Raw genomic sequence first — 12,143 nt, 5'->3', positions numbered from 1 at the left:
CCCACCGCCCTTTTTAAGAACAAAATACCCCAACACCATTCACGAGTAACATGAGCTTCTGATTGGTCAAGAGTAGGGTGTTATTTACTGATGTAACAATAACTGTCCATAACAGTACAATAATTGTCCATTACAGAACAATTGTGATTCAATGATCTTTACAAGAAGTTAAAATCTGTTTCCTTCTGTAACAAGGCAGGTTATTTTGTCAATGAGCGATAAAGTCCAAACGGTTTGGTTTTGTTTTTTTGTTTAATGTGCAAGATATACCTCGGCCAGTAATCTAAAAAAATTAGTAAATATAATATACAACTGTAAAATAATAACTAAATATACACTAGTTTCAACTAACCTTTGAACACTTTCCCTTATACCCAGTCATCTCCAAAACCCAACCACTCCTTTCATCTCAATTTTTATTTCACTCGAGAACACAACGCTTACATCGTCAAAAAAAATCTTAAAACTGACTCATCTACACATAACAACGAACTAAGTTACAATAACCCTAGGGCTGTGTCGAGAAGATTTATTTGATCTTTTCATTTGTTGCCGGTCTATGGTTACAAAATTCTCCGACGTAAAACGTCTTGATATAAGTATGATCAATCACGCGAATCCTCTATGCTATCAGTAGCTTGACACGTGTGTCTAGAAATTAATGATGATAATGATAATGGTAATGTAATTGCGTCTGGAATTCAAACATATTATTTGACAGAGTGAATTAACCAAGAGAAAAATATTTCATCAGTGAATGTATATCCTGCCAGGTGTGCTTGTTAGCGTTCTTATGTCTAAAATATATATGCGGCGTAAAAAGTCCTTCATGAACTACGCTTTGTTTTATTATCATTTCTGTCAGTTAAACAATCTATTCCGACATCTGTTTGATGAAATAAATAATTTGAATATTATTTCAACGTTTTAATAAAAAATAATAATGCACACATACGCATATGCATACGCACACGCACACACACACACACACACACACACACACACACACACACGCGAGGGCGCACACACTGGAACGAACTTAAATAGGGTACTTTTTTTCTATGGAACATTAACTGTAATAACGCCCCTGTTTAAGATCCAGGTTTGAATTAGTCTTCAGCAATCCATGCTTGTCGTAAGAGGCGACTAACGGGTCGGGTGGTCAGGTTCGCTGACCTTGGTTGATGCATGCCGTAGTATCCCAGTTGCGTAGGACGATGCTCATGATCTCAGTCACTGGATTGTCTGGTTCATATTTGATTATTTGCAGACCACCGTCATATAGCTGGAATATTGCTGAGTGCAGCGTTAAACAACAAACCAAACTAAATAAGGACCAGTGATTAAATTATTATTAGTTAATTATTAATAAGTAACCTTCCAAAGAGATTAACCGTCCGAGGCTGGACGCCCAACTATACACATCTAATATCTGTGATGACATCCCTAGCCTTTATAGCTTAACAGGGATTGTTTTTTCACTGTACGTCTCTCATCAATGCTCAGTTGCATTCAACAGCTCTTTCGGCGACAAGACATAAACAGGCTAATAACGGCTGTCCTAAAAACATCTCTGTCTCTGCATCAAGTTTTGTACTGATCGTTTTAGCAGTTTAAATATGTTTAACATTTAACAGTATGACAGCGCATTTTGTATTTATTATCACTTTGAAGAATAGATTGATCATTAGTTGTATGAATATGTTTTAGTCAACTAATGACCGTGATGCAAGCGTACAGGTGATTATCAAATGACGCGTGAATCACGATGCAGGCAAATTGATGACCTCGACCAATCGATATCTTTCAGATAACAATAAACATCAATGTGTATCCTTGGGTTTATTACTCTAGTCACTTTTTTACATATTCTTTTGTGGCTCAAAAGATTGTGTTTAGAAATATTTAAACTCATTGATAAACTATTCTAATTATTTGCAATATCTACAGGTTACATAATGCAGTAAAACTGTGGGTCAATTACACTGCATAAAACCACCCTTGCTGATTAACTGTTCCACGTTTAATAGTTCCAGGAATAGACATATTCTTTTTGTCAAATGCAAAGAAATGAATACAAAGATCTCAATCTCAAAATTATCTGACCAATTTAAATTTTAAAATGCATGAAATTATATAATTATTAGCCTCTTCAGTCATGGTGCTCTTCAAATGTAATTATTGTAATATAAACATTCCTCGTTGATATTTATATAACTCGTCATGGTTTAGTTTACTCGGTTCTAGCGTGTTGAAGACCAAGATTGAATGTCGACAGAATGTTTCGACACCCGGCAGGGTGACAATTCAGTCTGCCCATATGCGGTATTAGACTAAAGATGTGCCTCGCGAAGTCGCGTACATATATTTAACGTGAGAAAACTCATTTGCTCCAAACTACTAGGGGGGTGGAGAAGGGAAAGTGCGAGAGGGGGTGGGGGTTGAGAGAAAAAGCCGAGAGAGGGGAGTGTGTGTGTGTGTGTGTGTGTGGGGGGGGGGGGGGGGGGGGGCGGGGGGGGGGGGGGGGGTGGAGACAGGGGTAAGACAGATTGTATGAGAAAACTTAACACAGGTTGCCATATCGAAAAAACACAATTTATCTCAGCAGAAATACTGCAATGCAGCTCCTTAATTATCAAACTGTTTCATAACGAAATAAACTCTGCATAACGATGTGAAAGTATATTTCTTGATACGTTTCTGGAGATGACATAGATAACAACACGTAATCCTTCAACAATTTGACACTATAAAAATAACATACACATATTATAATGTAATATGGTTTTATTGTGACCAATGTAGACTCGAGCACAGTCTAGTATCAACGTATTCGTTACACTTTTGCTATGGCACATTCTCAACAAATACTCAACTAAACACCACAAACATCACATTCACACTCACATATTCACCACCAGCATTCACACAGGTGCACTGGTTTCACCCACTCTATACTGCCTCACAGAGTGGCACTATCACACAGGGTGTTGCTGAGCCTTCAGAGCGACAGCTCGTCGTTGCCATTTACTGTCCGCGTATGAAAGTCAGGCTCTATATACCAAAATCTTCACATTTTTATCACATCTGTTTGACAGATTTTGACAGCTTCTACCAAAACGGCCCATTTTGTCGTAAATGTAACAACCTTGCTCTTCAATACTAAATTATTTAAATACTTAAACGATCAAACTTGATCATCACAGCCTACAAATCGGATAGTTATGTTGGCTTCTTACAGTGTTTTTTCCATCCAACCCTTTTCGGTTCGACCATGTTGTCAGTGCTGTCTTTTCAGTTTCGCATACACTGTGTACAGCTGCTCAAACTCAAACTCAGCTAAACAACTACAATGAACCCTAGTAGTATAAAGTGTTTCAACAGGATCATCCATCACAGACTAACGGGTACAGCTACTCGGTCAGCTACCATCTACTGACTGCTGTCACACTTCTCTTCCTCCTCAACTTCCTCATCGAACTCTTCCTCCAACGCGTCCTCCTCTTCCTCATCGTCTCGGGAGCACTCGAGGACATCGATGTGCTCCTCGGGTGCCTGTTCTTCCTCTTTAATGTGTTGCTCCTTAACACAACCACTTTCTTCCTCTGTTCTCGGTGTGTTCTTCTCCTCTCTGCTCTCGTCATTGTCTTTTGATACTTTTACACAGAGGTTGTGTGGCATATTGGAGTCACTATCACCATCATACTCATCTTCGGAGAGTTGCTCCACCACAAATCCTATTGGTTGTGTTATGGGAAATAGGGGCATCATGCCAAGAGCTAAAGGTCCTAATGATTTACACGCTTGTACACGTGGGTATTTAGAATTCGGTCTTCGACCACGCGGCACTTTAGGCGTTTCTAGAAGACTGTCTATACTGAAAGGGCACTTCCGCTTCTCGGGCTGGCCATGATTGCTGTCGTCACTTCCTGTATCTGGTCTGGTATTGGGTGACAACAGTGACGAGCTGTACGGGCCGTCACTGGCGGAACTGGACAGGTCAGACAGCGACAAAAGCGACAGTTTGAGCTTTCCATCACCGGAAACTCGCCTCTTCTCCTCGAGTCTGCGTAGACGTTCTTCCTGTTTCCTCCTCTTCTTCTCCGCACGCTCTTGTTCTCGTCGTTTCACTTCCTCTGGGTCCATTGGCTCTCCACTGCATGTCTGTGGCTGCGCGTTGTGAGCTGGACGTCCAGGGCCTTTTTTCGTGTTTTCCTTCTTTCGCCATTTTGCACGTCTGTTTTGGAACCAAACCTAAAATTAAAAAAATAAACATTTAGCCAAAATCAAATCATTTGTCCTTTATTCAAAGCAAAAAATATCTTATTAAGTTTAAGCTTGATTTGTGCCTGAAACAACCACGATAGTACCATATTTGCTGATTTGATCGAGATAATGTTTCACCGTTAATGTAGTCATCGACTGAGTACTGAATTCTGGACCTGCACTAGATATAGCTACGTTCACGTTAACACTCTGTGAACTCCCGATAAGCCTCTTTTAATTGCGTCCTAAGTACCACAATATCTTATAACTAATTACACCGATATAAATGTACTTCAGTTCTATTTTCTCCTATAGATTTCATTGACTGTATTTAGTGAGATGTTTAGAAAACGTATGGGGTATTGGACAACTCAATTTGTCCAGCCGCCGTTTGCCACTTTGTTGATTCGAGGAGCAGATTAATCTGATTTTCTAGCTTTTAATGACGTATTTCGAAAGATCATTTACGCAGATCACGGCCTTGTTTCCAAACAAACGGCAACCAGTCAGCCCCGACTCCTAAATCCCTTAATGTGTGCTCGAGATTTCGATCGATATCTCGCGAGATCCTTCATCGTAATTCGTTGCAGTTTTAATTTTTACAACGTAACTCAAGCCCGCGCTTTAATAGACATAATAAACACTAGAGTTGATCAGAGAGCTACCAGACTTGTAATGTTTAGCAGCAGCAATGTTTTCATTCAATTTCTGCCCGCTTCTTGAGTTAGTAAGTAGCAGAACTCAAGCAGACGACACGATCGCTGCACGCGCCGTGCCCCATCGATCTTTGCGCCCTTGGTCGCCTCGGCGGATGCGCATTACCGTGTTTCCTGTTTGAACTACACGGAACAATTATCATCTCCAACCGTGTCTTTATCATAGACGCTGATACACAACAAAGCCGTTGTGAGAAGCCAATTAAATGATTACTCATTTGATACTCATAGTAATTGATTTGACACTGCCGTGCTATGAAACTGAAGCTCTCAAAGCCAATTGTCTGCCATTCTTAATCGCTGGGGAGATTCTATGGTCACGATAATTTCTGATTTTCCAATAAATGGTCTTTTTAAGTTGCGAATCGGGGTCGTATTGGGCAAATATTACTCCAAGTTGAAAACATTTTCTCCTTTTGACAAGAAGACGTCTGGCAAATCAATGTATGACTTTGTTTATTTTGGTCCATCAACAACGCCGGCAACTCGTAACGCCCTGATCCTTCGCGGTGCTAACTTCCTAACCGTATTTGCGTCATTTAATCAAGTCAATTATACACGATAGGTTATTCTCATGTCGGACCCTAATTTCCGGAAAAGGTTAATTAACTGTATAATTATATTCAGGTAATTAAAAGATTGGTTAACATAATTTCAGCCTTGAATGACTCCTCTCATTCATTGGTGATCTCAAACTCGACCACAACATGAATAACGCTACACACATCCTGTGATTACAGAGGGCTATATAATTCTCCTGACCAGGGTCCTGTCAAGTCCACCTTTAGTGGACTGATGGAAGGTTTGACGCGTGGTTCCAATTTCATATTTTAAAGTCGTCTAATTCTTAATAATATCGGTAAATACGTTAAAATACGGTTTAAACAACCCTGTTCTTATTTCCAAGTAATTCGCGTTAACGAGACAACGTCAATAGGGTGGTCGTAATCATAGCCTGTCTTGCTAGTCAAGCACCCGACCGGGGTAGGGCCTTGTTAACGTTGATGTATGGTTCTCTAACCGCGAATTATGACAGGACGTCGGTGATTCAGTGATATCAGTTACAAGGACCGGGCAGTTATGGTGCTTCAACACGCCGGGTAGATGCTAAAACGTGTCCACAAAGATCTTGAAATCGCCCCGCCTCAGTGAGGATTTGGTCCCTCCCTTACGGAGCTCAGTGTATCGAGACTCAACTTGAGATAAGAAAGGCGAGTATATATACCTATATTCATTACTAGCTAAACCTATCCCTGGGTAATTGAATATCATACGTCCTAGCCGAGTTAAAAGTCACGCTTTTATGTCGAAAGGGTAATTTTAGTTGAGTAGCCTATGGCTGAAGCCTGGATAAGCGGATTTCCATATTAAGAAATTCGGGTGTGCCAAAACGTCGTAGAAATATCAATTACCGCCATCAGCAAGCATTAGCTAACTTTTTAAGATATTATCTTACGCTGAGGAAAGTGGAGTGTTTAAAAAGATAATTGCATCAATTATTATCTGACGGCAAAGTGGAATCATAAATTGAAATGCTGTACAATTGCTTCAAAGGCTATACAGAATGCTTGTTGAGGGGCATCCGAGGTAAAGACTCTATAATGGGGGAAGAGCCACAGCGCGCTGCACCAGAATTGGGGTCAGGCTCGTCAGGTCTTAGCACTTCTTGGTACGGAATTTCAATTAAGAAAATCTCACATAGTTAGTCACTTGTTCGAAAATAAATATTGATAATAAATTATTTTTTTATTTAAGATGGTGACAATCTGGGCACCCGGACTATCTCAGCTCCCCGCTTGGTGCTTCTGCGGTTCACTGAGCCGGTAATATTTCTCATTCAAGACCATGAAAAAGTAAACGACAGATGATTAATATATCATACTGCTATCAATGACACATATGATGTGAAAGGTTTTCAACATGCATGTTAGTGGAGCTCTAGGAGCGGGGGCCATTACATATGAAAGCCACCTTTGTGTGTCTTAGCAAGGTTACATCGGCCTTCCGTCGTTTGATGATGCGGCATTTTATTCTTTTGTTAAACAGGAATATTTACAACCCCGTATATCAACTGACTGCATCTGTGTAGTTCATTTCAAAACATATGTAATCCCTGGTGTATGTTATCTGTATTAGGGATAAGAAGCTTTAATTTCAAAACGATATGGGTCGGACTTTAAGTGGAGTATCAGTCGATGATCAAGGGCTACTTAACTTGTAAAGCGATTATTTCATAACGTTCGTCTTACAGGAGCTCTTGGGGAACATGCGAAAAATGTCCCATAAAGGAGTACCTCATTTTGTTTTGTGATGACTTGACAATGTCATCATTGTCCTCATGACTGAACGATGGTTTGAAAACTGATGAAGATGCTTAGACAATATGTGTTAGTCTAAACATTAGTTGTGTAAGGCGGCGCGGTACAAACACCAGCATTGTGTGACATCACGGCGACGACGTAACGTTACCAACACCGGCAACATCCCCCGAGAAACGCGCAAACCTTGCATACGTGAGAAGATGGACTGCGAGTCAGTTACGTGATGGAAGATTAACGCAGAGGTTGAAAGAATATGAATGTATAAAGACTTGAATTAAACCATTGGTTGGCTCGCTGAACAAGTGTTTAAGTAGTAGTCACACACTGCGGGTTTTGTTGGGATGTCCGCGCTGTGTGGACATAAGAAGGCTATAGTCCGTCAAAGTCCATATACAAAGACAAGGTATTTTGCTGACTTAACACACGGTAGTCCTTCGGCCACAGCGTTATTAGCTCACATCTCGCGATGTAATTAATTCTAATTGACAAGTGTTTACTCGGATGGCTCTCGAAATACGCGTTGCCCTGCTACTGAAAATCTCTCCAGATATTTACTGTGAAACAATCCGCATGTGTTATACGATACGAGAAAGTTAAGAGAGATATTTCCGCGAGGGGAGCCCCGGGGTACAGATCGGGTGGGTGGCACGGGGACCATGGATGGTTTACATCAACGAGTGTTTTTACTTCATTTCAATTCATTTTAATTGGATTTAGATTTGATACTATGCAAATAACATTCTAAATATCTTTAACCCTGTGTAGGAATGAGAATTTACTTTTGTTAATTGCATTGATTAGGGATTAAGCAATTATGGTTAACCGCATAACATTGACATATTGACACATTTAGACATACATACAAATTCAACATATTTGGAGCTCATGTGGATGCTACGTATTTTACTCCCTGGAACATATTTTCCCCAATAAGAAATATATTACATTCTATATAACAATTGTCAAATGAAAATATTTTAGAAAGTGTATTCAATAAAGATTTACATCTGTCAAACGTAACACCTATCACCTATCAGACATACTATTCTGGAATCAATATCGATACAGTTACATTATATGTATATGATCAGTAAACTGAATTGACTGTTAAATATATTATCCTATTCTATTTGATTATTATCTTAAATATATTTTTCCAAACCGGTTGACTCTATTTTACAACTCATAATGCCGCTCTTGATGAAACCAAATTTATATAAGAACACAATCACTTTGTTCTTCCTTTCAAGAAAACCTCTCCAAATACACAGAACGGGGTATCTGGTTTAGGAACGGTTATTAACCGAAACTAACAAAATATTACAACGAAGCAAAATCTTGCACATGTAAATAACGCACCTGAACACGAGATTCCACGAGATCTAGTTTGAGAGCCAACGCTTCACGCATAAAAACATCGGGGTAGTGGCTATCTTGAAACGCCTTTTCCAACTCTTCTAGTTGCCATCCAGTGAAATTTGTACGTGTTCGACGTCGTTTTACTGACTGACTGTCTTTGCCGTCGTCCTTTGAATCTGTAACAATAATAACAATAATATATGTAATGATGTGATGAATACATTCATGAAAAATGATTACACTCAAAACATTTAGTGGCGTTTGTACAGGTGGGGATTTTAGTAGCATAATGTTGTTATTAATAAAAACAATAACAGATGGCGTTTATCTATTTATCACATAAACAATTCAGTAACTTTTCAAGGGCTGTCAATTTTCCTCTCATGGTTGTCTACTTAAAACAAATGTAAGACATTTATTTTGATGATTATGTGAGGCTATATACTTTAACTACACATCGCCATGACAAGCAAAACCCAAAACATTTTTCTTTGATGAAAATATTGTCCTTAAATTATTCTTTTAATGTTCAGAATTTGTATTGTGTTCTTGTAAATAAATAGAGATTTGTTAAAAGATAACGTGACATTCTTTTCCCAGAGTTCGGGAAATTTAAAACCATTTTTAATGTCAAATCTGCGAATGTTTCAGTTCCTTTTGTTCAATTAATTTTTCCTTGTTGTCAAACTTAGTGTTTTATAGACAACCATTTCAGTGTATATATCTGCTGTATTTACACCAACATCGATAGTGAAAGAAAAACAATAAATAATATATAGTGAAAATGATAAGGAGTATTTCTTATAAGCCAGGAGATTATAATATTAAAATAATTTTGTTTATGTTGTTATATTTGTTTATGTTTGTTCAATAATTTTTTTCAAACAATTTGGTGTTTCTGTCCGAGAAAAATATAAAGCAATCAAAACGTTTGTTATCTTTGCAGACTGGTAGAACGTGCTATGTGAAAAGCTATCATAAAGGAATACCCTTACATGTAAAAAAGATCCGGGAGTTAATGCAGGCTAAATAAATAAATAAACATATGAGCTTTTGTTTATAACTCACAACTCACGTAACGCATATGTGTGTCTAATAGTTAGTGAATCGTGGCGCACATGCAACACGAAATGACAATATTGTTGGAAATAAGATTGGTTGGAATATGAAACTATTTTCTTCGATGCCATGTGCTGTACACTTTGACTGCGTTATTGTTGATGGGCGAGGACAATATTTATGGGATGAAGAAGATACAATCATACAAATTATCCGGTACCGAATGAAGCTGGAAATATATCACTCAACAACTCCATCAAATTTGTCTGGATCTCGGAAGGCACATCGGTCTTTGGGGGGCAATTCAAAGAAATAGCATCCTCAGAAATTCATTCGTTTCACATGCTTTCAAAACAACAGAGATAGCGTTTATGGATAACAAGAAATTAAAGGTACTAAACTTCATTTTGTTCCATTGTAAATGTACCAGTTTTAATAACAACTCCTATTTTCATCTGATGTTTTCTCAGTCGCGAAATAACCCTCGTAAACTGTTCACTTAAGTGACTTGTACCCCCTTGATATTCAAAAACTATAATTTCATTTTACATTTAAAATTAGTTCTTGGACATTTTTATGACCAAGTTACGAGAAATGTACATACTAAAAGCAACATCGTCGAGGAAATGCGAGACTTTAAAAAAATAATGTATGTATTTTATCGTGGAAGCATTCTGTAGCCTTGCAAATATTCTACACAATGGCATAAAAAATTTGGCTCTAAGTTATTTCGCCCGCTTAATCAAAATTTCAATCTTGTTTTCAGTATTTATTAGATAAGAATGGATTTCGCAGAAAGTATTTAATCAAACAAGCATGCTCCTAGGCCCAGGGTGGTGTTGATTTATTGACCATCTCTGTAGGTAATGTGTAAGAGTAAATGGTCATCTTGCCAACATCTACATAAACAAAGCCGACTAAAATTGACTGGAAATTGGATTTGAGGCACCGATGGAGCCGTTGTCTCATCAATAAATGTGACTTATGTGCGCAGTCACCAGTAGTCATGAGATATATTCACATAAAAAGTATATTTATTTCAATTGAAAAGTTGATAATTCAGTATAAATTTATCCATATGCTTTTATCAGATAGTTGATTTCCATTCATTTTCGTTAAGACGATATTATAGTAAAAACAAATACATATACAGTATCACTTACACATATCGCGATTTACATATTTTGATTAATGTTTTATGATATGAATTCGCCTTGATGTGATGATTTAAGTAAAACCTAGGAAGGCCAGTATTGTGAAGCTCAACAACGTTTGAAACAGATCTATTATTTCCAGATCCATTTTATACATATTTGACATATGCAGCATGTGTATCCGTTATAACACAAAAAGACACCTTCAGACAGTCGTATTAAATACCTACTTTAGTATCATAATGTTCTTATTAATAAAAACAATAACAACAGGAAAATCATACCGTACATGTACACAAACCAAATTTGGCCATCATTTGGGAACACGACACCTTTTGTTTATATTACCTTTGAACAATTTCCAATCAATGTTTCAAAAACAATTCATTGATCAGCAACGGATAGTTAAGAACAACCGCTGTGACGGTTATCAAGAGTTACTTACCCCTGCTGTGTGGGGAGTCGTGTTTGCCGAGGTCGTCTTTGTCGACGACAGGTGAAGAACTTCGTGAACGAGGCTCCCCCGTCGTAAGAATTCTATCTACGGAGAACTTGACTGGGCCAGTAGAATAATACCCCTGGTTAATGCTACAATCCAAAGCTGCGATTTGATCAGGAGGAGGCCCTGTCACCCCTGGAAGGTGTCCGGTGTAGTGTGGGTAGCTCTGTAACGCTGACAGGGCCGCATAGCTGTGAGGGTAAGATGTTTCCAAAAGGTTCATCTGGGCATTTAAACTTTGAAAGTTAAAGTGGTGTCCGATATTGGTCAACATTGCACACTTGGGAAGATACTCTGAGATTGACGGTAGCTCCACGGGCAGTCATCTATGAATGGGGAAGACGGAACAGTGGGTGCATGCCGCTAGCCAATCAGAAGCCTAGATTTGAGTAGGGTCGTTGTGGGCGGGGCTTGAGCCATACCCGCCTGTCGCTTGAAGCGAGAAGAGCGCTCATGATAGCTGTAAATAAAGGGAAATGGTGAAATGACATTTGATTAATGTGACGTTAACAGTTCCCCATAATGAACACATGGATTGAAACAGCCCGGGGCCAACAACAAACCCCGATTAATAGATTTTATACACATTAGAATGGGGTACAGCAGAGGCGATCGATGATACGAGTGGATGTACGCAATATTGTTCTAATTGTCAAATTGTCAGAAGAACGTTGGGATGAACGGGGTGGGGTTCAACAACACAATTGATTATCACTTGTGTTTCATAACGTTATTAAAACATAATGTAAACTGTTTGCACGGACGGTGA

The 12,143-nt window shown here is 38.6% G+C and overlaps 1 protein-coding gene across 1 annotated transcript; it reads right to left on the bottom strand.

Moving 5' to 3' along the window:
• Nucleotides 1-2,859: 2,859 nt before the first annotated feature.
• Nucleotides 2,860-11,656, bottom strand: LOC139469276 (homeobox protein unc-4 homolog). Its single transcript, XM_071251420.1, has 3 exons — nucleotides 11,321-11,656; nucleotides 8,663-8,838; nucleotides 2,860-4,254 (listed from the first exon to the last, which is right to left on the bottom strand). The coding sequence occupies exons 1-3, from the start codon at nucleotides 11,646-11,648 to the stop codon at nucleotides 3,433-3,435; spliced, it is 1,326 nt and encodes a 441-aa protein (XP_071107521.1). The 5' UTR covers nucleotides 11,649-11,656; the 3' UTR covers nucleotides 2,860-3,432.
• Between the last annotated feature and the right edge of the window lie 487 nt (nucleotides 11,657-12,143).

Source organism: Haliotis cracherodii, unplaced genomic scaffold (genome assembly GCF_022045235.1).
Source record: "Haliotis cracherodii isolate W230 unplaced genomic scaffold, xgHalCrac1.p SCAF_2, whole genome shotgun sequence".
In the NCBI taxonomy this organism is placed as follows: Eukaryota; Metazoa; Mollusca; class Gastropoda; order Lepetellida; family Haliotidae; genus Haliotis; species Haliotis cracherodii.
Note: the sequence above shows the minus strand (reverse complement) of the source record. Positions and strands in the feature narration are given on the sequence as shown.

Bases quoted from the DNA above. Each gene is read 5' to 3' on its own strand.
- LOC139469276 (XM_071251420.1), bottom strand. From the start codon at position 11,648: ATGTTGACCAATATCGGACACCACTTTAACTTTCAAAGTTTAAATGCC. The intron at 8,839-11,320 runs GTAAGTAACTCT...TTATTGTTACAG, and splicing joins CGACTCCCCACACAGCAGGG to ATTCAAAGGACGACGGCAAA. The intron at 4,255-8,662 runs GTGCGTTATTTA...TTTTAATTTTAG, and splicing joins TCGTGGAATCTCGTGTTCAG to GTTTGGTTCCAAAACAGACG.